This window comes from Giraffa tippelskirchi, chromosome X, assembly GCF_054371585.1.
Source record: "Giraffa tippelskirchi isolate mGirTip1 chromosome X, T2T-mGirTip1v1.2.pri, whole genome shotgun sequence".
Taxonomy (NCBI): Eukaryota; Metazoa; Chordata; class Mammalia; order Artiodactyla; family Giraffidae; genus Giraffa; species Giraffa tippelskirchi.
This window is the reverse complement of record NC_137289.1, coordinates 149,759,003-149,786,554: the sequence shown is the minus strand read 5'-3', so window position 1 is coordinate 149,786,554 and position 27,552 is coordinate 149,759,003. Positions and strand designations below refer to the sequence as shown.

The following is a 27,552-nucleotide window of genomic DNA, read 5'->3' as shown; positions in this document are numbered from 1 at the left end:
ACTGGGGTTTAGAGTCGTTGAGATAAAAATAGATTTTATCTCCTGGCCAGGGACTGTGAGAAAGAAATGATTCAAGCATTAGAATGGACTCAGACATGAATGTCTGCCCTGGCAATCACAAATCCTTAATGATCCCAGTGGGGAAGGGAGAAAGTAGGAAGTCGGTGTAGCAAAAATGATGCCAAACTTTGAAAGGGAACGTTTGGGAAGCTGGGCAAGTGGCAGAAAAACGTCATGTCAGGAAGACCAAAAAGCCCAAACAAACTCATCCAAACACTTAAGGTGAAAGTGAAGTCGCTCAGTCATGTCCGACTCTTTGCGACCCCGTGGACTGTAGCCCACCAGGCTCCTCCATCCGAATTTTCTAGGCAAGGGTACTGGAGTGGGTTGCCATGCCCTTCTCTAGGGGATCTTCCCAACCCAGGGATCAAACCCGGGTCTCCCCACATTGCAAGTCGACGCCATTTGGAACAGCCAAAAAAAAAAAAAAAAGCGTGGTGCTCTAGTTTCCAAGTCTACCCAGGCATTTTCTATGCACTTTGCCCCTCACTGTTTGGAATGCTCATCTTGTCTGCCTTCACACTAAATCATCTGACAGCAGTGGGATAGCACACCACTGCTTCATACCTAATCCTTAGGAAGGTAAAAATCCACTAAACAGCATCTGTCTTTTCAAAGTTCCAAAGCTTATAACAGCGGATGCTTTGGTTGCCCCACCTGGAATTAGGTATCTATGCACTTTATGCATCTAATTTCAGACGGTGGTGATGACTTTCTTTGAGACCATCAGGCAGATGTGCTCACTTGATCCATGGCAAAGGATTGGCTCACATCCTGAGCTGTCTTTGGCAGTGTGTGTTGTTTGATTTGGTAACAAGGGAACCCCAGGTGACGCTAGTGGTAAAGAATCCACCTGCCCATGCAGGAGACACAAGAGACGTGGGTTCAATCCAGGGGTCAGGAGGATCCCTTGGAGGAGGAAATGGCAACCCACTCCAGTATTCTTGCCTGGAGAAATCCCACGGACAGCGGGAGCCTGGTGGGTCCATGGGGTTGCAAAGATTTACTAACATGAACTAAGACTCCTTTGTGTTTGCCACCATTACAGATCCACCCACCACCACTCACCCCATCAAATCTGTAGATTCACAGCTGCTCATTTCATGCGTGCATGCATGCGTGCTAGCTAAGTCACTTCAGTCCAACTCTGTGGGACCCCATGGACTGTAGCCTGCCAGGCTCCTCTGTTCATAGGATTCTAGCAGGAAACTTGGCCTCTGAAAAGTCTACGCAAACAAGCAAACCAATTGGCCAACCAATGGATGTTGACAGATTTGACTCAACTCTCTCCCTTTAATGCTTAGACATGCCCTAGGTGAAACACCAAGGTTATCTTGCAGTCTTGTTAAAATCACAGGCAAACACAGGCCCCTGACATAAGTTGTCCTTGGCTGCCGAGGTTGACCACATGTCAACAGATAGGAATGTTCACCCTGTAGAGAGGCAAATAATGCCACGTGGATGATCCAGAACTAGGGTCTGGAGACCTTGGATTCTACATGGTGTCAGCTGGCTTCCTGTGTGACGCTGGGTCAGGCACTCACCCTTCACAGGCATCCGTGCTCTCACCTATAAACTGAGCTGTTTGGATTTTAAGTCATCAGCTCAGTTCAGTCGCTCAGTCGTGTCCGACCCTTTACGACTCCGTGGACTGCAGCACACCAAGCCTCCCTGTCCATCACCAACTCCTGGAGTTTGCTCAAACTCATGTCCATTGAGTAAGTGATGCCATCCAACCATCTCACCCTCTGTCACCCCCTTCTCCTGCTGCCTTCAGTCTCTCCCAGCATCAGGGTCTTTTCCAAGGAGTCAGTTCTTTACATAAAATCTTGTGATTTTAAGTCACAGACTCTACAGACTCTGTTCCTTCAGTTTGAGCCACAATACTCATATTCTGCAAAGTTCCCAGGCTACAGTGTGATTTTTTTTTTTTTTGGTCCCACTATGTATCATATGGGACTTTAGTTCCCCAGCTGGGATCTAACCTGTGTCCCCTGCAATGGAAGCACACAGTCTTATCTGCTGGACTGCCACGGAAGTCCCTACAATTTGAGATCAAATATCCTGAGCTGTAAAACCTAAAACCAGCTGCTGATGTAATGAATGTGGCTACATTTTTGGGAAGGAGGCAGTAATGAATATTGTTGTTGTTCAGGCAATAAGTCGTCGCTGACTCTTTGCTACCCCAGGAACTGCAGCACGCCAGGCATCCCTGTCCTTCGCTGTCTCCCTGGAGTTTGCTCAAACTCACCTCCGTTGAGTCAGTGGTGCCATCCAACCATCTCATCCTCTGTCGCCCCCTTCTCCTCCTGCCCTCAATCTTTCCTGACCGAGTATTAGGTCATTTGTCAGTTGCTTTCAATGTAAAATTATTAATCTAGGGTAGCTGGCACACTCCATAAATTCCCCCAGTATCCTGGATTAATGCTTTTACACTGAAACCAAGTAATTATGAGTCTGCCTCTAAATCACATTTTTAAATCGGCATTCCAAGGTTGACAGATTACTCTCACACGTTGGATGCCGCCTACCTGCGTGCACCGCCAGGCCACTCAGCATGGCTGTTCCCTTGCTGTCTGCGTGTCCCCTGCTGGACCAACCACTGCTCTGTGTACATGCTACTCGTGTGATCTGATGTGCCCCAGCCCCGCCCCTTCGGCCACAATGTCTCCACCTGCTAGTTTATCAAAGGGCAGTGGTTGTTAGACTGAGGAGCCTGGTTTGCCTGGTAACTGATGGAGCCTGATGTCGTGTGCGTGCTCAGCCACTTCGGTCGTGTCCCACTCTTTGCGACCTCATGGACTGTAGCCCGCCAGGCTCCTCTGTCCATGGGATTCTCCGGGCAAGAAGACTGGATTGATGGCCATTCCCTTCTCCAGGGGATCTTCCTGACCCTGGGACCCAACCGGGCATTTCTGCATCTCCTTCATGGACAGGTGGGTTCTTTACCACTAGCAACATCTGGGACTCTCAGTCAGTTCAGTCGCTCAGTCATGTCCAACTCTCTGCGACCCCATGGACTGCACCATGCCAGGCCTCCCTGTCCATCACCAACTTCTGGAGTTTAGTCAGACTCATGTCCATTGAATCGGTGATGCCATCCAACCATCTCATCCTCTGTCATCTCCTTCTCCTCCTGCCTTCAATCTTTCCCAGCATCAGGATCTTTTCCAATGACTCAGTTCTTTGCATCAGGTGGCCAAAGGATTGGAATTTCAGTTTCACCATCAGTCCTTCCCATGAATATTCAGCACTGATTTCCTTTAGGATGGACTCGTTGGATCTCCTTGCAGTCCAAGGGACTCTCAAGAGCCTTCTCCAACACCACAGTTCAAAAGCATCAATTCTTCGGCACTCAGCTTTCTTTATAGTCCAACTCTCACATCCATACATGACTGCTAGAAAAACCATAGCTTTGACTAGACGGAAACAGAAGTGGTGTTTGTGTGATACAGCTTGGAAGATTCTGTATATATTCAGGAACTCAATAAGTTTTCACGTTTAGCATAAAATAGTGACTATGAAAACTGGTTGGCCAGCTGCCAGATCCCAAGATGTGGCTGAGCTTCATCACTGGTGGTGAAAACACCAGTCAGTAGGTGAGGTCATGCCAAGGACAGTTAAGGGGGGACGAATATGAGAGGCGCTGTTTTGCGAAGCCATCTGGGAAGGTGACCTTCCAAGAGGTGTGGATGCAAACACCCCGAGGGCATGTCCTGAACAGGGAAGGGACTCTGTAGAGTCCACCAGTCTGCAAGGATGCAGGTCTCTGACCACTGGACATCGGCCGTGGTGGAGTCCCCAGCCTGCCGCCTGACTATCACCATCAGACACCCAGCAAAACACAAGTGCATTCCAGCATCGTGGCAGATACAGGCTGTTTATCGAGTTACCACTGGGCTTGCAAGTCCAGGGCAGTTTCAGAAATGTCATCATGGCTGAGATAAAGTATTTTTGTCCTGTGAGTTGGTGTTGCAAGAATCACCTTTGAACCAAAGGTTATAGTTTATACTTTGATTTTGTTTCCTAAGGCTGTACCCAACTTTTTATTACAGATTTCCCCTCACTTAAATTTGATATGAAAGAATGATAATCTGTACACCCTGCATAATTGATCATAGATTCAGTAATTGAAGGACCTCTTGATGAAAGTGAAAGAGGAGAGTGAAAAATCTGGCTTAAAACTCAACATTCAAAAAACGAACATCATGGCATCCAGTCCCATAACCTCATGGCAAATAGATGAGGAAACAATGGAAACAGTGAGAGACTTTATTTTCTTGGGCTCTAAAATCACTGCTGATGGTGACTGCAGCCATGAAATTAAGTCGCTTGCTCCTTGGAAGAAAAGCTATGACAAACCTAGACAGCATATTAAAAAGCAGAGACATTACTTTGCCGACAAAGGTCCGTCTAGTTAAATCTATGGTTTTTTCCAGTGGTCATGTATGGATGTGAGAGTTGGACTGTAAAAAGGACTGAACACTGAAGAACTGATGCTTTTGAACTGTGGTGTTGGAAAAGACTCTTGAGAGTCTCTTGAACTGCAAGGCGATCAAACCAGTCCATCCTAAAGGAAATCAGTCCTGAATATTCATGGGAAGGACCGACGCTGAAGCTGAAGCTCCAATACCTTGGCCACCTGATGTGAAGAGCCAACTCACTGGAAAAGATCCTGATGCTGGGAAAGACTGAAGGCAGGAGGAGAAGGGGACCTCAGAGGACGAGATGGTTGGATGGCATCACCGACTAGATGGACATGAGTTTGAGCAAGCTCTGGGAGTTGGTGAGGGACAGGGAGGCCTGGCCTCTGAACTGAACTGAACTGAACAAATGAGCAAAGATTAAATAATTGAAGGGTTAACAGTTCAGTTCAGTTCATCACTCAGTCGTGTCCGACTCTTTGCGACCCCATGGACTGCAGCACTCCAGGCCTCCCTGTCAGTAACCAACTCCGGGAATTTACTCAAACTCATGTCCATTGAGTCAGTGATGCCATCCAACCATCTCATCCTCTGATGAGATGGGTTTACAGATGACAGTACATTCAATAGTTGAAGGGTTTAGGTGATGATACACTTAATAATTGCAGGATTTATAAACGATGATGATGTCAATAATTGAAGGGTTACAAATGGTCATAGACTCAATCATTGAAGGCTTACAGATATTCATAAACTCAGTAATTGAAGGGTGTACAGATGATGATACATTCAATAATTGAAGATGTTACAGATGATGATCATAGATTCAATAGTTGAAGGATTTACAGATGATTACATTGGACATGGATAGGGCCTCCCAGGTGGTACAGTGGTAAAGAATCTGCCTGCCAATGCAGGAGAGGCAGGTTCAATCCCTGGGTCGGGGAGATCCCCTGGAGAAGGGAATGGCAACCCACTCCAGTATTCTTGCCTGGAGAGTCCCATGGACAGAGTAGCCTGGTTGGGGCTACAGTCCATGGGGTCGCAAAGAGTCGGACACGACTGAGCAACTGAGCACGCATCCATGCAGTGAAATTGTATTTTCGATTGTGGATTTGAAACCGACCCAACTTCTTAGCCACATAACTGAGTCTCCGCCATGGGAAAAGGGGAAACACCACGTGGTTTTTGCTTTGAAAGGGGCTTCTGTGACTTAGGAACGGCAGCCTTCTGATTTGTTAATTCCAGGTGTTGATACGTAACGACAGCTTGGCCCTGGCTCTGATTCAACTCCCAGGATTTTCACAGTCCTGGGTAACACGAGCTCTCCACACACCCTGACTATCGATACATACAGTTTCTTACCTGAAGTCCTCAGAGCCAGTGGTACTCTGGAATTGAGTTATGCATATTTTAGAAAGCCAACATGTGGCTTTTCCAGATCTCATAGGACCTGCCCCTCCCCCTGCTGAGCAGGTGGGGGCAGCAGTCAGTAATCAAACGTGTTAATATTCCTGCAGAAAAATGTATGAATCTCTCTCCCCGTGGGTTACATGAAGACAAGTGCTGTAATAGTTACAGTGTATTCGTACACTGGTAAATTAAATTGTGTGAGGATGTCAACACCTGGGTACTTCCTATCTCTAAGGAAAACATGAGATGTAGCAATTCAAAATAAGTAAAACACCTGTACACGTACCTGTAGGGCTTCCCAGGTGGCTCAGTGGTAAAGAAGCCACCTGCCACAGGAGACCCGGGTTTGATCCCTGAGTGGGGAAGACTCCCCTGGAGGAGGAAATGGCAACCCACTCCAGTATTCTTGCCTGGAGAATCCCACGGACAGAGAAGCCTGGTGGGCTACAGTCCATGGGGTCTCAAAGAGTTGGACACGACTGAAGGAACTTACCATGCGTACAGACACACACACACACACACACAGACACGCATATTCTATAGTATGTTCAAAACCATTTATTTGACTTTCTTTGAGTTCATTTTCATTTCATGTGGGGCTTCTAGACCAGAGATTGGAAAACTTTTCTTATAGATAGCCAGATAGTAAAATATTTTGAGGTTTTCATGCCAAGCAATCTTTGTCGCAAATGCGCAACTTGGGCTTTGTACCATGGGGCAGACAGATATTAAGTAAGCGAATGAGTGTTGCAGTATTTTTTGACTTTGCTAATGGACCTTGAAATATGAATTTCACGTTCTTTTAATGTGTCACAAAAAAATGTTCTTTTTCCAACTGTTTAAAAATATGAAAACATTTTTAGTTGGCTCCAAAACCAGACAGAGACATAGTCCCATTTGCCTTCGTCTGTGAGCCCAGCTCTACTGGGAAAATATTTGCAGAGAGCTTGCTATGAGAAAAAAATGCCCCTACCCTCTTGACCCTTTGAGGCTGTGCAAGGGACAGGATAACCACATAAAACAAAACCAAACAAATAGACTATGGCAAATAGTGACAACTGCTCTGGGGAGGGTAGGGAGCAGTGCCAGGATTCCTCAACTGTGGAGCAACTGCCTTAGACTGTGTAAATCACAGGGGGCTTCCCCGAGGAGGTGGCCCCTCAGCCGACACCTGTGGATGAGTAGGAGTTGGGCAGAGCGTGAAAAGAAGCAACAGGCAGGAGGAGGCTACCCCGAGGCCAGAAGGAGCGCGTTTCGCGGAATTGCTTCAGAATGGGATCCCTCAGCATCTGATTCTTCTCCTCTGGACGGCTTCACAGGATAAGCGTGGCGCACCCTGTCTGTATCTGCTGAGAGAGGCAGTCAACGTCTCCCTCCTTGCACATGGTGGTCTCGGTGACATCGCATCCGGAGGACAGCCACCCGAGACCGTCTGAAACTGTTGTCAGTGTAAGTACGAGACGAGCGTGTAGGGATGCTTTCACTCTGAAAATCTCAACGCCTTTTCACACTGTGCTCCCGTCCTGTTGTCTGAGTCATGTGGGTATTTGGCACCCTTTCCGGTGGTGTTTCGTGGGACTTCCCTGGTGGTTCCGTGGTCAAGAATCCGCACTTCCGCTGCAGGGCACACTGGTTCGATCCCTGGTCAGGGAACTAGGATCCTGCAAGGCACGGGCGATGCCCCAGCTCCCAAATCTTTAAAATTAAAATAATAATAACAATAAAATAATATGGGGCTTCCCAGGTGGCGGTAATGCTAAAGAATCCGCCTGCCAATGCAGGAGACATGGGTTGGATCCCTGGGTCAGGAAGATCCCCTGGAGGAGGAAATGGCAACCCACTCCAGTATTCTTGCCTGGGAAATCCCGTGAGACAGAGGAGCCTGGTGGGCTACAGTCCATGGGGTCGCAAAGAGTCAGACCCTGCGTAGTGACTGAACCGTGGGCTTAGTTGCTCTGAGGCATGTGGAATCTTCCCGGATCAGGGATCTAACCTGCGTACCCTGCCTTGGCAGGTGGGTTCTTGACCACTCGACCACCAGGAAAGTCTCAAAGGCTGCATCTTCGTGATGCTCTGATATTGTGATGTCAGGGTGGCATTAGGGAGCGTTCACTGACCCCCATAGCAACAGACCCGAGGAATGGGCATGGAGATGCTGTGAGAAAAGATGTGGTTCACAGTGGTACCTGAAGGCTCCCAGAGGGGGAACCACACAGAGTCAAGGCTCTGAATGCCAGCCCCCTGCCTCCTCTGCTGGCCACATATCTCAGAGAGCGGATTTCCCTTCCTGCGCCCGGAGTTTCCTCTATAAAGTGGAGGTGCACAGGGAAGTGCCAAGGGCGGTCATGAAACGTCAAGGATGCTCTTTGTTTGGGAGAAGCAGGGTAAATACCTGCATGGCCCTGCCAGCCAAGATGGTGGGTTGCAGACAGATGTAGGTGTGTGCGTGTGAAGTCTCTTCAGTCGTGTCTGACTCTGTTCGACCCCTGGACCGTAGCCCACCAGGCTCCTCCGTGCATGGGATTCTCCAGGCAAGAATACTGGAGTGGGGTTGCCATGCCCTCCTCCTCCAGGGGATCTTCCCAACCCAGGGATCGAACTCGCATCTCTTATGTCTCCTGTATTGGCAGCCGGGTTCTTTCCCACTAGGGCCATCTGGGAAGCCCACAGACAGATGGAACTGTCCTCCAAATGCAGCTTGGGACTCTGAGGTTACTGATGGCAAGCCCTTCTCCCTGAAAGGCGATTCTGCCTTCCAGAGGGAATTTGGCAACGTCTGGGGGGTATTTGAAGAATGGATCCTTTTGGACTGTGGTGTTGGAGAAGACTCTTGAGAGTCCCTTGGACTGAAAGGAGATCCAGCCAGTCCATCCTAAAGGAGATCAGTCCTGGGTGTTCATTGGAAGGACTGATGCTGAAGCTGAAACTCCAATACTTGGGCCATCTGATGCAAAGAGCTGACTCATTTGAAATGACCCTAATGCTGGGAAAGATTGAAGGCGGGAGGGGAAGGGGTCGACGGAGGATGAGATGGTTAGTTGGCATCACCGACTCAATGGACATGAGTTTGGGTAAACTCCGGGACTTGGTGATGGACAGGGAAGCCTGGCATGCTGCAGTCCATGGGGTAGCAAAGAGTCGGACACAAGTGAGCGACCGAACTGAACTGAACTGGGAGGTATCTTGGGTTTCATAAGTGTGGAGGGTCTTGGCTCCTGGCGTCAATGTGGTGGAAATGGAAATGCTGGTCACTCTTCTGGAAATGCACAGACAGCTCACGATAACTTGTTCCCGCAGCCTCCAGTGTCAGGACTGCCAATGGAGAAAGCCCGATCCATACAACAGGAGACTAAATCTTTTTTCTTCCTAAAATAGTCACCGGTATTTTACTTTGAGGGATTAGAGTTAGAATCCAAATTAAAGAGTAGAAAAAGACAGTAACTTTTAGGATTTTTTTTTTTTTGTATTAAATTTAAACCCCTGAAGCAGAGGTTTTCTGGTTGTAGAGGAAACATCCCCAGAGGCTTCCAGTCTGGGCTTGTGTTCCTTCTTAACGCTGAGCGGCTTAACAGATTCATTTTCTATTGTGATTTCTGTAATTTGTTCTTTAAAAGGATCTTGAATTCCTTTCCGCTTTGAGAAACCAACTTTTGGAGGATTTTTTTTAAAGGATACTTGATTTTCTCAATGTGTTGTTAATGCGGGAGCCGGCTTTGATTTCCGACCCAGCTTTCAAAGCCTTAAGCACCTGCTAAGTAAGAGTTTTATTTTTATTCCTCTGGAAAACAGCAGTATGTTTTGCAAGGAAATGCTTTGAGAAATTTTTTTTTTAATTGTTTTAGTCTAGAAGGAGATTGACATTCTTTGGACGCAGCCAGAAGAGCTTGGGAAAAAATTTCACAAAGTTGGAAGATAATTAAAAATGTGCAGCTGAAAAAGACTCATGATTAATTCATGATAAACTAATATGACATGCATTATCCTTTTTTGAATGTTCTGATGCAAAGTGAGAATCTTTCAGTGGGGATTAAAATACCTCTTCCTAAATACCGAATAACAATATCCATTATATCTTACCAACATAAAGGCATCCCTCGAGGGGTATTTTCTTTGGCCGGGCCGCAGAGTATGTAGGATCTTAGTTCCTTGACCAGAGATCGAAACCGCTTGCCCTGCAAGGGAAGCCAGGAGTCTTAACAATTGGGCTCCCCGCCAAGGGAAGTCCCCTCACCAGGTATTTCAATGAACTTCAAAATCTGGAGTTTGGGGTTCTTGTGTATAAAAACGTCCGTTTCCTTTAAGTGGATGAACACTTTGATAATAATCAAGGAAGTGCTTTGATCTTGTCTCTCCTCTTTCTAATTTATTTCCATCCAAAAAAAAAGATTTAGAGACATTAAAGTTTTCTTGTGAACTAAAAAAAGGAAAAAAATCTTCTTTTAATGCGATGTTATTTTATTTGACCGGACCTGCCAGCAGTCTGTTGCTCACCCTGCCTAACTATCTGGTGGGACAGCCAAGTTGTTTTCTTCTTTTTTCTCTTTAATCCTTTGATGATGATGAAAAGGTTCCTCAAGTGGACTGTAAATCCTTAATAAGGATATTTGACGGCAGCAAATACCCATGATCATAAGCACATTTGGGTGTCAAGATAATCCCAACCAAAAAAAAAAAAAAAATAACGGTGACTGTATTGTGCGTCTCAGAAAAAAACTGATGGAGAAGATCCATGAAGGGGGACAGTGGAGCATAAAATAGAGCAATCTGGAGGCTGCACTCCTAACCAAGAGACCCCCCAAGAGTGGGACACCTTGTTATCACAGCCCTCTTGATATGAATCGAGAAGAACGGCCCTGAGCTTCCCTGGTGGCTCAGGGGTAAAGAATCCACGTGCCCATTCAGGAGACATGGGCTGGATCCCTGGTCCGAGAAAATCCCACATGCCTCGGGGCAGCTAAGCCCTGTGCTCCGCAGCTGCTGAGTCTCTGCTCTGGAGCCCACGTGCTGTGAGGACTGAAGCCGGGATGGCCTAGCACCTGAGGTCCATAGCAAGAGAAGCCGCTGCAATGAGAAGGCTGTGCTGTGCTGTGCTCAGCCGCTCAGTCGTGTCCGACTCTCTGCGACCCCGTGGACTGTAGCCCGCCAGGCTCCTCTGTCCGTGGGGATTCTCCAGGCAAGAAACCAGAGTGGGTTGCCATGCCCTCCTTCAGGAGATCTTCCCCACCCAGAGATCGAGCCCAGATCTCCCGCATTGCAGACAAATTCATCACCAACTGAGCCAGCAGGGAAGCCTAGTTGAGAAGCCTGTACTCAACTAGAGAGTAGCCCCCACTCACCGCAAGTGAGAAAACCCAGCAATGAAGACTCGGCATGGCCAAAAATAAATGATTTTGTAAAAAATTAGTTTTTTCTTTTTTTAAAAAAAATGGTGTGATATCTATGCCAAAAAGGTTCAACCTCAATCTGCTCAGAGGAGCTAAGCAGACTAACTGAGAACTGCATTGTCCAAGACAACTGACTTGAATTCTTGCCCCGAAGGTCAGTGTCACAAAAAAAAAAAACCAAGAAAGCTCAGGGGTGGAGGGACTTTTCCAGGTCTCAAAAGGACCCAGAAGCATAATGATACCCGAATCTCGGACGGCTCCTGCATTGGAAAAATAAAAGAGCCAAGTGCTACAAGTATCTGGGAACTGTGTTAGGTTTGTTGATGGAATCAGTGCTACTTGTCACGGTTTTTATGGTGTTGTGGTGGGGAAGGAGCTATCCTTACTTTAATAAGACAATGGTCCCCAGCGTTTTTGGCCCCAGGGAATGGTTTCCTGGAAGGCAGTTTTTTCCGTGGACACAGCATAAGGGATGGTTTGGAGATGATCACTCCAGTGTTCTTGCCTGGAGAATGCCAGGGACGGCGGAGCCTGGTGAGCTGCCGTCTTCGGGGTCGCACAGAGTCGGACACGACTGAAGCGACTTAGCAGCAGCAGCAGCAAGGGCATTATATTTATTGTACACTTTATTTCTGTTATTATTACATCGTGATACATAATGCAATAATGATCCGACTCAGCATGATGTAGAATCCGTGGGAACCCTGAGCTTCTTTTCCTGCAGCTAGGCGGTCCCGTCTGGGGGTTATGGAAGACGGTCACACCCAAAGCGTGTTGTGCTCCTTTGACCGTCTAAGCTCACCGGTGGTCTGTCCTGAGGCGGAAGTCTGGCGTTAATGTGAACAATGGGGAGCGGCTGTAAATACAGATGAAGCTTTGCACACTCACCTGCCACTCACCTTCTGCTCTGAGGCCTCCTCCCTAACTGGTCGCAGAGCGCGATAGCTGCATGCCCTGGGGTGGGGGACCCCCGTTCTAGGAGACCCAGACCAAAATGCTCTAGGGGCCAAAGTGCCGCTGTGTTTGCAGCTCCCTCTGAAACATCATGGCACGCAAACACGAGTGCACACCTTGAAAGTGAAAGCCGCTCAGTCGTGTCCGACTCTGCGACCCCATGGACTATGGAGTCCATGGGATTCTCCAGGCCAGAATACTGGACTGGGTAGCCTTTCCCTTCCACAAGGGATCTCCCCGACCCAGGAATTGAACCGAGGTCGCCTGCATTGCAGGTGGATCCTTTACCAACTGAGCTACCAGGGAAGCCCTGTAGCAGTTCCCTTCTCCAGGGAACCTTCCCAACCAAGGGATTGAACCCAAGTCTCCTGCATTGCAGACTGATTCGTTACCAGCTGAACCACCAGGGAAGCCCTATCCTTTTAACATCTTGTGATGCAAAAAAACTATATGATGTATGCCTGTGGTCAGTCACTCAGTCATGTCTGACACTGCAGCCCCATGGACTGTAGCCTGCCAGACTCCTCTGTCCATGGGGTTTTGCAGGCAAGAATACTGGAGTGGGTTGCCATTTCCTCCTCTGTATGATGAGTGCGTGGTTGCATCTGTATGTATACATGCGCAAGTACACCTGAGCGCAGAAAGCAAGCAACCAAACGTGGCAACACGTAAAGTGAGCCATCCTAAGTGCGGGACTCTACCTTGGTTTGTTTGCATTCTTTTGACTATTTTGCAGGGTTGAAAAAAAAAAGTGTTAGAGATATTTTGGGGGGGAAATGCATATGAAGTTTTATTTTGTTGCTCCTGTTTGAACAGGTGGTGTCTGTGGCCTCCCTTGTGTCACAGCTGAGCTCTCTTTAGTGGCATGACTGTCAAGCCACAGGGATTATCTTGGAAGAAATTGCGTTTAGGCGCAAAGTTCTCTCATGTCGGCTGTTCGCATCAGGTGGCCCAAGTATTGGAGCTTCACCTTTAGCATCGCTCCTTCCAACAGCAGACTGATCGGAAGAGACCCTGATGCTGGGAAAGATTGAAGGCGGGAGGAGAAGGGGACGACAGAGGATGGGATGGGTGGATGGCATCACCGACTTGATGGACATGAGTTTGCTTAAACTCCGGGACTTGGTGATGGACAGGGAGGCCTTGAGTGCTGCGATCCGTGGGGTCGCAAAGAGTCAGACACGGCTTGGTGGCTGAAGAGCAATGACAACAACCCTGTAATGTTAAAAAAATAAAAAAACCTCCCACAGCCCCTGGGTCACCTTCTTAGCTGTCCCTTGTCTCTCCATCTGGACCGGTCACGTCTGGGGCTGAGCCGGCTTCATCTCACGGGTGTGGCCTCCAGTGTGACCTATCTATATCCATCACTACCTTTCCCAGCACCCTGGCAGGGGGACTTTCTCAGGACCCAGCTCTGATCCTACGCCTGGCCCTGTTTGTTGCTCAGCCGCTCAGTCGTGTCTGACTCTTTGCGACCCTATGGACTGCAGCACGCCAGGCCTCCCTGTCCTTAACTGGCCCTGCTAGAGCTCTCCAAATGCCTTTCCCTCAGAAGGCAGGTGGAATTCCAGAACCACGGCTGGAATGGTCTCTATGATCCGGCTCCCAGGACCCTCGGTGTTCCTCAGGCCCCTTCCCCCTCCGCCATATATTTTTTTAATGTTTATTTTAATTGACGAATAATTGCTTTGCAGTATTGGTTTGACTTCATTTTTTACATCAACATGAATTAGCCATAAGTGTACATGTGTCATGGCTTCCCTGGTGGCTCAGCTGATAAAGAATCCACCTGTGATGCGGGAGACCTGGGTACGATCCCTGGGTTGGGAAGATCCCCTGGAGAAGGGAAAGGCGACCCACTCCAGTATTCTGGTCTGGAGAATTCCATGGACTATATAGCCTATGGGGTCGCAAAGAGTCAGACACTATCGAGCGACTAAACTACCACCAAAAGCATAGGAAACATACAACACTCACTCACGGTGTTCCAGCAACGTAGGGTGCCTTGTAGACATTTAGTAAATAATTATTAAATTATTGTTGAAACCGTTGCTCTGAGTCCCAGCTTCAAGACCTTACCCTGGGACTTCCCTGGTGGTCTGCTGACTAAGACTCCCTGCTTCCAGTGCAGGGGTCTCGGGTTCGATCCCCGGTCAAGGAACTAAGACCCTACATGCCACAACTAAAGATAATGCATGCTGCAATGAAGATCTGGTGCAGTCAAAGAAATAAAGTTGTTTTGTTTTAAATACATGGATGAAAAAAAATGGTTCCTCTGCTATATCAAGTGAAAGACAGTGAAGTCGCTAAGTTGTGTCCGACTCTTTGCGACCCCGTGGACTGTAGCCTACCAGGCTCATCCGTCCATGAGATTTTTTCCAGGCAAGAATACTGGAGTGGGTTGCCACTTCCTTCTCCACTATATCAATCCTGCCATGAAATGATATTCTTTGGATTTTAATCAACTAAGAAGGTTTCATTGTTAAAAAAAAAAAAAAAAAGTTTCCTTCCTGATTGATTTGGCCTCTACCTTACACCCTGTAAGCAATGATCTTTACCTCTGATCTGGGATGTCTCAATCTTCCTGTTGGCCAGGTATGATGAAACTCCATACCTGTTAAACATCACCTCCCACTTGGCTGCCTGGGATTCTGGAGAGGAACAGAGCCACCTGGCACAACCAAGTGCTTTTTTTTTTTTTTTTTCTGTAAAGAATGAAGCACAATTTTAAACTAAGTTACTGGAACTTTGTGCCATTTTTCACTGCATCTATTTTATTAGTTGTTTCAGTGATCAGTCATTGAGGTGCAGCTGTTTCAGTTCCAGTATTTATACTGCATGTCAGGGGTTCTGCTTATTTTGATGTTTTTTCCCCATATGAAGTGTGTGTTACAGTCTGCATTTTAGAGGTGAATTGTATGGTAAGATAGTCCATGATACTGTTTCATGTTTAAAACGTCCTATTTGAAATCAGAAAATAATCTGTACAACAACCTATAATTCTTTACATTTCTCTGTAAAACGTTGGAAGGCCGTGATAGCAATTAAATGTCTGTGGTTAGATTTTATAATATTAGGAGTGCAGTGTTTGGGTTTTAGAATTATATAATCTATTGCCAATGAGCAGTTGGTATAATACTCTTTTAACCTATACCATGGCATAACTATGTATCAGCTTTAACGGCATCTCTATATTGCTTTATGCTACAGTACTTTGTTTCTCTATTTTTATTAAAATCCACTCTGTATTTGAAAGTATAATAGCAATTTACCAATTCATTCTATGGTTTCCTAATCCCCCTTTCATAACTGAAAACATGGGTTGTTTCTTTAAATTTGAAATTTTTATTAACTGTACGTTAGTCTCTAGTTCTTTGATTTTTTGTTTTTTTTTGCAGTTTGTTTCCAGAGCCTGACGGGTTTTGCTGAGTGCATTTAATTGTGTAATATTTCATATCAGATGGATGGGGAGCCCATTGCTTCTAGTCATCTTTCAAGTTTATTTATTGTGAAAGTCTGATATTCAGGGTGGGAGGTTGATCAAATGCATAAGCTAACGTACATTTACAATCACAAGTAGATGCCATTTCCTGAGTTACTTGTGGGTTTTTCTTCATGTAAATGTATGGCAAAACCCACTAAAATATTGTAAAGTAATTAGCATCCAATTAAATAAATTAAAAAAAATAAGATAAAGTAGACATCAGAACTAAGAAAGAGAAAAGCAAACATTTTTATATTAACAGACATGTGTAGAGTCTAAAACAGTGCTACAGATGAACCCATTTGCAGGGCAAGAATAGAGATGCAGACATCAAATGGACTTGTGGACACGGGAAGGAGGGGGTGGGGTGAAATTGAGAGAGTAATACTGACATTTATACACTGCCGTGTGTAAAATAGACGGCTAGTGGGAAGCCTCTGTATAGCACCGGGAGCTCAGCTCGGTGGTCTGTGATGACCTCGAGGGGTGGATGGGGGGATGGGAGGGAGTCAAGAGGGAAGGGACCTATGTATACTTATGGCTGATTCACTTCATTGTAGACAGAAACTAACATAGCATTGTCAATAAAATGTGGAGAGGCTGGACTTTCTCGTGGCCTTCAAACTTACCCCCTACTTTAGCATTGATGGAATAGCTTCTCTTTAAAGATCCCTTTTTGGGTTTTATACCTCTGACTTCATGTTGGTCTAGAATAGCAGGTACTTATCTATCACGAGGCTGAGATGGTTGGATGGCATCGCTGACTCAATGCACGTGAGTTTGGGTAAACTCCGGGAGTTGGTGGAGGACAGGGAGGCCTGGCGTGCTGCAGTCTGTGGGGTCACAAAGAGTCACAAAGCTGTGGTCCCCTGCATTGGCAGGCAGATGCTTAAGCCCGGGACACCAAAGAAGTCCCTATTGCATGTATTCTTAATGGTGTTTCGCTGTTCCCCAACCTCAATATGATGTCTGCACCCGGTTGTTCTCCTCCGGGGAGGATTTCATTCATGAGAAAGCAATCACTGCAAGTGTGGTCAGCTGGTGCAAGACCGCTCTCTCTCCACTCTGGGTAGCAGCTTCCTTGAAAGCAGAGAGCTTCCTCCTGAATTGCAAACTGTTGGCCCGCGATGTGTACATGGGCCCTGTTCTTGGGCCCGTGCAGGTCTGGCCCCCGTGACTTGGCTGGTTTAAAACTCTGGTTCAGAAATCAGTTTGCCTCTGAATTTTGCAGCCGTTGCTTGTCCTCTACCGTTTGCTGTGATTATTCAAAGACCAAAGCCAGGGACTTCCCTGGTGGTGGAGAGGTTGAGATTTAGTCTTCCAGAGCAGAGGATGTGGGTTTGGTCTGTGGTTGCAGAGTAAGATCCCACATGCGTCCTGGCCAAAATGCCAAAACATAAAACAGAAGCAACGTTGTAACAAATTCAATGAAGACTTTAAGAATGGGGGGAAAATATTAAAGAAAAAGACCAAAGCCAGTCTGGGTCTTACTTTTATTTAGATGAAACCCATTTATCCTTGGAAACAGTGAGAGACTTTATTTTCTTGGGCTCCAAAATCACTGTAGATGGTGACTGCAGCCATGAAATTAAAAGACGCTTGCTCCTTGGAAGAAAAGCTATGACCAACCTAGACAGCATCTTAAAAAGCAGAGACATTACTTTGCCAACAAAGTTCCATCTAGTCAAAGCTATGGTTTTTCCAGTAGTCATGTAGGGATGGGCGAGTTGGACCATAAAGAAAGCTGATCGCCGAAGAATTGATGCTTTTGAACTGTGGTGTTGGAGAAGACTCCTTGGACAGCAAGGAGATCCAACCAGTCCATCCTAAAGGAAATCAGTCCTGAATATTCATTGGAAGAACTGATGCTGAAGCTGACGCTCCAATACTTTGGCCACCTGATGCTGAGAACTGACTCATTTGAAAAGACCTGATGGTGGGAAAGATCGAAGGCAGGAGGAGAAGGGGACGACAGAGGATGAGCTGGTTGGATGGCATCACCGACTCGATGGACATGAGTTTGGGTAAGCTCCGGGACTTGGTGATGGACAGGGAGGCCTGGCGTGCTGCAGTCCTTGGGGTCACAAAGAGTCGGACACGACTGAGCTGATTTTGGTTTTGGCTGCACTGAGTCTTCACTGCTGTGCGTGGACTTTCTCTAGTTTTGGTGAGCAGGGTCTACTCTTCCTGGTGCTGCGTGGGCTTCTCACTGTCATGGCGTCTCTTGGGGCCGAGCATCGGCTCTAGGGCATGTAGGCTTCAGTAGTTGTGGCACATGGGCTTAGCTGCTCCGAGGCATGTGGGATCCTCCTGGACCAAGGATTGAGCCCGTGTCTCCTGCCTCGGCAGCCAGATTCCTTACCACTGAGGCACCCAGGAAGCCCCTGGAAGGCAGATTCCTAACCAAGAAAGTCCTGGTCCATCATTTTAATAAAAATGGCTATTGCAAATGTTTCATCCTAATACAGTGATTAAAGTATCTTGTCCCGTTTATCAGTCATTCAAGCTTTTCTTTTCCACTGCAAGTAAACACAGAACTGTAGAATCCAAGAGCACTAAAGAAAAGGCAAGGGTGTCCCTCTGTTGAGTAGAATATAAATTCTAAGTTGAAGCACTAACCAGAGTTAGGCTGAAAAATGCTGTGAATGTACTTATTATCTGATCTACGATGCAGACATATTGAGTTATCAGAGAGGATAATTCATTGGTGTCGGTTTGGCAAGCAAATTCATATTCTTTTCCTGTAATCCATTTTCATAGCTTAACATTTTGATTAAAAATGACACCTGTTCCCTCACGAAAAGGAAGCACATTTTTAAGAGCTGCTGATTGATTTGTCTGCATTATTCAGGAGTTGTGTTTTTATTCAGAAAAATAACAGCTACCACACTGCTCTCAAATCACCTCTGCAGACATACGTGGTTTCTCTTGGTGGGGTCCTCAAACATTTCCATGACATGAGCAAAGTCAGGCAGCACTGGCAAGTGGCGGACTGGAGAAGACTATTTGAGTGCCTGCTAAGTCACTTCAGCCGTGTCCGACTCTTTGCGACCCCTTGGACTGTAGCCCACCAGGCTCCTCTGCCCATGGGATTCTTTAGGCAAGAATACCGGAGTGGGTTGCCGTTTCCTCCTCCAGGGGATCTTCCCGACCCAGAGAGTGAACCCAGATCTCCTGCATTGCAGGCAGATTCTTTACTTTCTGAGCCAGGGAAGGTTGCACAGACATATGAACACACAGGAATGTTTGCTCGAGGATCCCATTGTCTAGTTGTGGATGTCGGCCAGCTCACAGTTCCCACACGCCTCAAGGAGGGTTCTGTGTGGACTCACAACCAAGGATGCGGTCATTCCGTCAATTTGGACAAGTTTAACCTGGTTAAATTTGGCTGGGCTTTCCCGATGCCTCAGTGGTAAAGAACCCACCTGCAGTGGAGGAGACGTGGATTTGATCCCCGGGTCGGGAAGATCCCCTGGAGGAGGGCATGGCAACCCACTCCAGGATTCTTGCCTGGAGAATCCCATGGACAGAAGAGCCTGGTGGGCTATAGTCCATGGGGTCGCAAAGAGTTGGACACGACTGAGCGAGTAAGCAACAACTTTCTCTGGCTGGATTTTATACCTGGGAGAATATCCTGACTGTGGTTAGGCCATGCCTCTCAGCTGCACCACTATCTTAACTACCAAGGCATTTTTTTTTTTTTAAAGGCCTTTGCATTCTGCTTATAGTAAGTGTTCTCTGTACTTGCTTATAATCTCGAAAAGAACAGCAGTGATTGTGTGAGGGCTGGGGAGGGGGGCACCCCCATCCTGCCTGGAAGGATGGCCAGGCTAAGGATCATTTGTTGAAATGTCTCCAATGCAGAGGGGTTCGCTGGCTTTGCTGGAGTGTGCGGTTGGGAGTGGCAGCTGGCCCTGCACTTAGCACACATCCTTCTTGTTTGGAATCCGTCTTTGGTTCCTGACCTAATCTGGTTGTTACAGCCATCAAGCTTGGCCCCGATCCTGGGTGTGCTCAGTCGTGTCCGACTCTTTGCGGCCCCATGGAATGTAGCCCGCAGGGGCTCCTCCGTCCATGGGATTCTCCAGGCAAGAATACTGGAGTGGGTTGTCATGTCCTCCTCCAGGGGATCTTCCCAACCCAGGGATCGAACCCGGGTCTCCCACGTCTCCTGCATTGGCAGGTGGGTTCTTTACCACTCAGCCACCTGGGAAGCCCTGATGCTAATAGGTCAAAGGAAGTTCCTCTTTCTTTTCTCATAACGGGGCCTGTGCTGCACAGCTCTCACCCGCGTGGTGAAACCTTTAGGTTGTTCTCACTAACAACTTTAAGTTGTTCCCAGAGGCCTTCTGGTATTTACGGCACAGATGACAATATCAGGATGGAAAGAAGAATGTCACCAGACTTGGCCTGGTGATCCAGTGGTTAAGACTTCACCTTCCAGTGCAAGGGGCACAGATTCGATTCCTGGTCAGGGAGCATTTATCTCACGTGACTTTAAAAGTGGTCCAAATTAAAAAAAAAAAAAATCTTAAAAAAAAAAAAGAATATCAAGCCTTTTCCAAATCCCTCCCTTTCTCTTCTGCTACAAAGCTTATGCTTCATATCCTATTGTTTCCTCATTATGCATTTTCATTCTCTCCAACTAGCCTATAAATGTTGGCCCATTCCTTCATACTGAATGTTAGAAATCTAAGCAAATAAGTCCATTTGTATCTTTTTTTTAAAAAAAATTAAGATTCCACCTATTTGTTGTTAAGTCGCTAAGTCGTGTTTGACTCTTTGGGACCCCACGGACTGCAGCACGCCAGGCTTCCCTGTCCATCACCATCTCCCAGACCTTGCTCAAACTCATGTCCATTGAGTCGGTGATGCCATCCAAATGGCTCCTCCTCTGTCATCCCCTTCTCCTGCCACCTTCAATCCTTCCCAGCATCAGGGTCGTTTCCAATGAGTCAGCTCTTCACATCAGGTGGACAAAGTATTGGAGTTTCAGCTTCAGCATCCGTCCTTCCAATGAATATTCAGGACTGATTTCCTTTAGGATGGACTGGTTGGATCTCCTTGCAGCCCAAGGGACTCTCAAGAGTTTTTTCCAACACCACAGTTCAAAAGCATTCTTCGGTGCTCAGCCTTCTTTATTATCCAACTTTCACATTCGTATGTGACTACTGGAAAAGCCATAGCTTTGACTATGCTTCATTAAAAAACCAAAAGCAATCTAAACATATATATTCAAGTCTATAAAAACACTTGTTAAAACAGATTTTCAGAGACTTCCCTGGTGGTCCAGTGGCTGAGACTCCACTTTCCAGTGCAAAGGGCATGTATTCGATCCCTATCAGGGAGGGAAGATTCCCACATGCCTCGCTGCCAAAAAACCAAAACCTAAAACATAAGCAATGTTGTAACAAATTCAATAAAAACTTTTTAAATGGTCCACATCAAAAAAAAAAAAAATGTTTTAAAAAGACCACATATTCAGATGGGATTTTTCCTGCCCTAATGTCAGACAGTATTTCTTCATGACTTTAAAAGAGGTCGTCTATGTAGATGATACTTGGTGATATATCATTGGTGATGCATGGCTCAAATTGACCAAAGCAGCATCGTTTCTAAACAAAAGACGGTTTGCGATGTAGGTTTTTCTCTGTTTCCAGTAAACCTTTTCTGCATCTGGCAAATAGATTAGGAACTTGTTGGTTGCTGTGGTAAAGTTTTCTATTATGCCAGAGCAGTGTTAATTTTCTTATAATGAACAGATTCGATGTAATTACCTCGCCAGTTATGAAAATGTTCTTTTGTCTCTCTGGTGCAGAATAATTCTGTTTTAGAAATAGCTACGTTCTCAAAAAAAAACTTTGTTTTTCTTCTTTGCCAAATGAAGTTTGTTCAGAAAAATAATTTTTTCAGGGAGGAGCGTTTGCTGTTTTTCAGAAACTAATGTGCTATACTCTTAATATTTTAGAGCACTTTTATTTCATTTTAAGCACTTTTATCAACTAACTCTTTTAATAGTTTGAAACATCTTTAGGAACACCTGTTCTACTCCATGTTTGTGGGTAAAAAATAAGTTCTGGTTATTATGATAATAGTTTTCATGCAGTGTGATTGTAAGTGACTATTAAGAAAGATAAAATTTCAGACATCCTTTTGTTTTCTTAATTTAGTTTTAATCGGAGGGTGCTTGCTTTACAACATTGTGTTGGTTTCTACCATATACCCACAGGAATCAGCCATAGGGACACATATGTCCCCTCCCTTCTGAACCTCCCTCCCACCTCCCACCCCATCCCGCCCCTCTAGGTTGTCACAGAGCACCGGTTGGAGCTCCCTGCCTCACACAGCAAATTCCCACCGGCTGTCTGTTTTATGTGATAATGTGTTTGTGTCAATGCTATTCTCTCTATTCCTCCCACCCTCTCCTGGCTCTTCCCCATGTCCACAGGTCTGTTCCCTGTGTCCGCGTCTCCACTCGTGTCCTGCAAACAGGTTCATCAGCACCATCTTCTACATTCCACACATACGCGTTGATCTATGGTGTTTGTCTTTCTCTTTCTGACTCACTTCACTCTGTCTACTCGGCTCTGGGTTCATCCCCCTCATGAGAACTGACTCAAATGCGTTCCTTTTCATGGCTGAGTAGTATTCCATCGTATGTATGTACCACAACTTCTTCATCTGTTCATTTGTCGATGGGCATTTAGGTAGCACATCCTTCGTTTTTAAGCTGACAGAGTCATAAAGATAGAGTGAGAGATGCTCAGAGTGAGGTGGACAGGCTTACAGACCTGTTTCCGAGCTCTCATTTGTATATTTTATCCACTATGTATACAGAAGTTAGAGACACAGTTCCTTTTAAGCTGTATTTTTATATTTATTTATTTGTTTGATGGTGCCAGGGTCTTGGCCGTGGCATGTGGGATCTTTTGTTGTGGGGTGTAATGAATTCCTTCCTTCCGCTGTGTTTGCTGCCACCTCTTAGCACCCAGCACTGCCCCAGGCAATGAACCTTGTCTTCCTTGAGCTTGGAAAGGTTTGCAACACAGCCATGTCAACACGTTTCCCTTTTAAAAGCTGCTGCACCGACAGTTGACAGTCGTGGCTAATTTTAGAAAGGAGTTGACACTGACAATTGGATTATCCTGAAGTGCCTGTTTTTTTGTTGTTTTGTTTTTTTTCCAGTGCAGAGCAGAGAACTTTTAGCTGATGACAGAGCCTGCCTTAAAGAGATGATTGTTTTCATTTTTCAGGAAGAGATGACTGTGTTTTCATTTTTCGAGACAGAGCCTCTGTTTTGGTTCAAGGTAGAAAGGAGATGTCCGTGCTGTGCAGGAAGAAAGAAATGTTTGTTTGTTGTAGAAGCAAACACACAAGACAGAGAGGGTGCAGTTCTTTCTACTGTGATGTCTGAGGCTTCCCAGGTGGTTCCAACGCAGGAGATGTAAGAAACTTGGGTTCAGTCTGTGTGTCGGAGAAAATCCCCTGGAGGTGGACATGGCAACCCACTCCAGTGTTCTTCCCTGGAGAACCCCATGGACAGAGGAGCCTGGTGGGCTGCAGTCCATGGGGTCTCAAAGAGTCGGACACGACTGAAGCGACTGAGCACACACGTGACGTCTGAGTTGCTTTGGATCCCGTACGATCCGGGGTGGGTGGGTGGACAGTACCCTTTCTTCTAGTGGGAGGGGGAGAAGGGAGGATCCCAGAGAAGGAGAACAGTCCCTCCCACCAGCATCCTTCACGACTCTCTTGCTCTCGCCCATTGCAGGGACATGATGACCCTTCTGCTCCTGCTGCTGTTCCTCTGCGAGGCTCAGAGCCGGGCGACGTCAAAGCCCAACTTCGTCCTGCTGATGGCTGATGACCTTGGCATCGGGGATCCCGGTTGCTATGGCAACAAGACTCTCAGGTGCGGCGATGGGGAAACACAGGGCCCCCTCCACGGGCTGGCTGCCCCGTGACAGGCAGCGGGTGGTCGTAGAACACAGGCCACGGGGAGACGTGCAAAGCCCACCCACCTCTCCAGCTGCACGCTTTCCTCTGTGGCTATGTGTATACCATGAAAATGAAGACTGCCCTTGAGCCTTGTAAACCACGGTGCTCTGAGGTCACAAAAAGCAGGAACTTCGTCTTATTAACCCTTGTAGGGAATTCCCTGGTGGTCAAGAAGAGTCAGACACAATTTAACGACTGAACAACAACAGCAACTCATATTAGATATACTATTAGATGTGACGTTCCTAAAATTTACTAATGTAATAGGTAACTGATCCCACTAAGGAATCTTAATTTAAAAAATTACAATCATGTCTTTAAAGTTCACTCTCTGCTGGTTATCAAAAGGAAGAAAAGGGCTATACAGTCATAGATAAGAATTCATAATAATAAATTCATAATAATGCCCTAAATCTATCTTGTTCTCCATATTGGCATCCAATTCTTTTTCTTTTAATTGAAGTACAGTTGAGCTACAATATTGTTTTAGTATATATACACACACGTGTGTGTGCTGTGTGCTGAGTTGCTTCAACTATGTCCGAGTCTTTACAACCCCATGGACTATAACCCCGCCAGGCTCCTTTGTCCTTGGGATTTCCCGGGCAAGAATACTGGAACGGGTTGCCATTTCCTTCTCCAGGGGATCTTCTCGACCCAGGGACTGAACCGTTGTCTCTTATGTGTCCTGCATTGCAGGCAGATTCTTTACCAATAATAGTGCCACCTGGGAAGCCCATATACACACACATACATATCTTCTTTATATATGTGTATATTCTGTTTTCTAATTCTTTTCCATTAGAGTTTATTACAAGCTATTGAATATAGTTCCCTATACTAGACAGGGCCTCCTTGTTATTTATCTGTTTTACAGTGTATGTCTGCTAATCCCAAATTCCTAATTTATCCCTCTCTCCGACCCAGCTCTTTCTGAATGACGTGATTCATTTTATAATATCACACCCCCAAATAGATTTCTCAGTAGCCAATCTAGGCACTAGTCAAACATACAATTTCAGTCTTCTCAGCATCTTGTAATATAAGGCAAAAGCCAAGTGGAAATGTTGGCAGTTAAATGCCTAAAGTAAGCTAATAGATGGGAGAGGAGTTTGAGATGCCAGTGCAGTACAACAATCTTCCCCACTGAGGTGGATATTGTTACACGGGCTTCCCTGATAACTCAGCTGGTAAAGAAACCGCCTGCAATGCAGGAGACTCCGGTTCAATTGCTGGGTCGGGAAGATCCGCTGGAGAAGGGACAGGCTACCCACTCCAGTGTTCTTGGGCTTCCCTGGTGGCTCAGCTGGTCAAGAATCCGCCTGCAATGCGGGAGACCTGGGTTTGATCCCTGGGTTGGGAAGATCCCCTGGCGAAGGGAAAGGCTACCCACTCCAGTGTTCTGGCCTGGACAATTACATGGACCATATAGCCCATGGGATCGCAAAGAGTGAGACACGACTCAGCGACTTTCACTTTCATTATTACATGATTGGCCTCTGGGCACTGAACCACAGGAGGGTGGGGCCACTGTGAACAGAGATAACATGCCCCATCCCACAGGCCAGGAAGGGAGTGCAGTTAATCACGTCGCCCTTTTATGGTGTGATGGAAGCTGCTGAGATGGGGGATAGAGAGACATCTTACTGGTGGAGCAGGCTCCTCCCACAGGACAGGGAGGCCACAGGGGGTCCCATGTATGGTCAGGACCAAAGTCTGGAAGATGGGCAGAGTGGCAGGGACCAGGGCTTCTTTAAAAGGATATGGGATAACCACTCAGCGTGGCCCCAGACCTTTGAGAACTTCCCCTCCCCATGTCCGGGAAGTCTGGTGTCATTTCCCGAGGTGGTGGGGCCACGACCTTCCTGGAGAAAAGGCCGCAGAGTGGCTTGTCCTGCACAATGCGCCATCCTCGAAGTGAACCCGTGTGTGAGCATTGCTTCGGCATGAAAACCCTCGAGTCTGCAGAGGGTGTGAGTGACGGCCTGACCTGTTTCCAGCTTGACCTGCGGCCCTTTGCCCTGGACTCTGTGAACCCCGGGTAGTTCCCTGGTAGATACACCTGGAGCCCTTTCTTTCTTGCTCCTGGGGGTCCCATCACCCCCTTCTCCCTGGAAAAGTGTAAGTGTGAGTCACTCAGTCATGTCCAGCTGTTTGTGACCCCATGGACTGTAGCCCGCCAGGCTCCTCTGTCCACGAGATTCTCCAGGCCAGAAGACAGGAATGGGATGCCCTTCCCTTTCTCCAGGGGATCTTCCTGACCCAGGGATCGAACCCAGGTCTCCCGCCTTGCAGGCAGATTTTTTCCCATCTGAGCCACCAGGCAGAGGCTGATGAGAACTCATTAAGAGCCTCTCTTTGGCTGTGGTTGGGAAGGGGAGACTCAGGCTGCCCCCAGAGCTTTCTCGTTGGGGGCACGGAGGTGACTGGGGGGGACAGGTGAGAAGGAGCGAGACCTTGAAACATTTCCATCCCCCTGGTCACAGCAGCCCATTCTCAGGATTCGGCTTCTTCCTCCTAAAGCAGAAGCTCAGAGCCCTGGGTGAGTGAGGTCCCCCAGAGAGCTGACCTCAGTTGTGGAGCCCTCCGTGTGGTTTGGTCCTTAGAGCCATGGTGCTGTGTCCTCTCCCCTTCCTTCCCTTCTTCCCACCACATTTTGTGGTTCAGTCGTGTCCGACTCTCTGTGACCCCATGGGCTGCAGCACGCCAGGCTTTCCTGCCCATCGCCGTATCCCAGAATTGGCTCAAACGGATGCCCGTCGAGTCGGTGATGCCATCCAACCATCTCATCCTCTGTCGTCCCCTTCCCACCAACACACATGGCTCTATTTCCCTGGGTTACTGACAAGCGACTCAATGTGCAAAGCCCCCGAAGAAGCTTTCTTCTTAAGGTTGTGATGAATGACCCTTGAGTCTCTGTTCCAGGACTCCCAATATCGACCGCCTGGCCAGAGGGGGCGTGAAGCTCACACAGCACCTGGCAGCATCACCCCTCTGCACGCCCAGCAGGGCGGCCTTCATGACTGGCCGGTACCCCATCCGCTCAGGTAACCGCCCCCCGGCTCCAGCACCGCGGTCCTCATCCTCCTCCCAGTCCTGATGGTCCTCCCGTCTTAACGGTCGATTTCTCCTGGCTCAGGAATGGCATCTCAGTCCAAAGTGGGAGTTTTCCTCTTCTCGGCCTCTTCTGGAGGACTGCCCCCTAGTGAGATTACGTTCGCCAAGCTTCTGAAGGATCAAGGCTATTCCACAGCTCTGATAGGTATGGGCAGCTGGGTGCGGGGACTGAAGGTCTGGGCGGGGTGATTGGGAGAGTGGGGAGGGTGTGACCGCAGCCATCTTGAGGCTGACACGGCTGATAGAATTTGCACAACTGTAGACAGGGAAGAAACAATCTCAACTCTAAATCAAAACAGCAGGCATCTGTATGCACTGTTTGAACGTGTAGATGTGTGTCCTTATTTATGTATCTATGTGTACGTGTGTTGATGGATGGATGGATGGATGATAGGTAGATAATGATAGACACACAGATGGATTGGCAGATGGACAAATGGATAGATGGCAAGATAGTTGAGTTAGGTGATAGAGACAGGGATAGGTAGCTGAGTAGATGAGATGGATGCTGGGTGAATAGCTTAGTAGATGAGACGGATGATGGGTGAATGGCTGATGGGTGAATTGTGGATGCTGGATGGATGGACGGATGGATGCTGGATGGATAGGTGGATGGTGAATAGATGGATGGTAGGTGATGGTGGATGGTGGATACTGGATGGATGGAGAGATGGATGCTGATGGATGAATGGTAGGTCAATGGCGATTACTGGAGGGG

The 27,552-nt window shown here is 47.1% G+C and overlaps 1 protein-coding gene across 1 annotated transcript in view; it reads left to right on the top strand.

Moving 5' to 3' along the window:
• The window catches only part of LOC145536930 (steryl-sulfatase-like), a 142,544-nt gene that overhangs the window by 39,870 nt on the left and 75,122 nt on the right, over positions 1–27,552 (top strand). The window contains exons 3-7 of the mRNA XM_081567235.1: positions 2,940–2,996; positions 7,217–7,346; positions 23,491–23,631; positions 26,643–26,764; positions 26,857–26,979. Coding sequence (XP_081423361.1) covers positions 23,495–23,631; positions 26,643–26,764; positions 26,857–26,979 — 382 coding nt within the window. The 5' untranslated portion in view covers positions 2,940–2,996; positions 7,217–7,346; positions 23,491–23,494. The remainder of the gene's footprint in view (positions 1–2,939; positions 2,997–7,216; positions 7,347–23,490; positions 23,632–26,642; positions 26,765–26,856; positions 26,980–27,552) is intronic.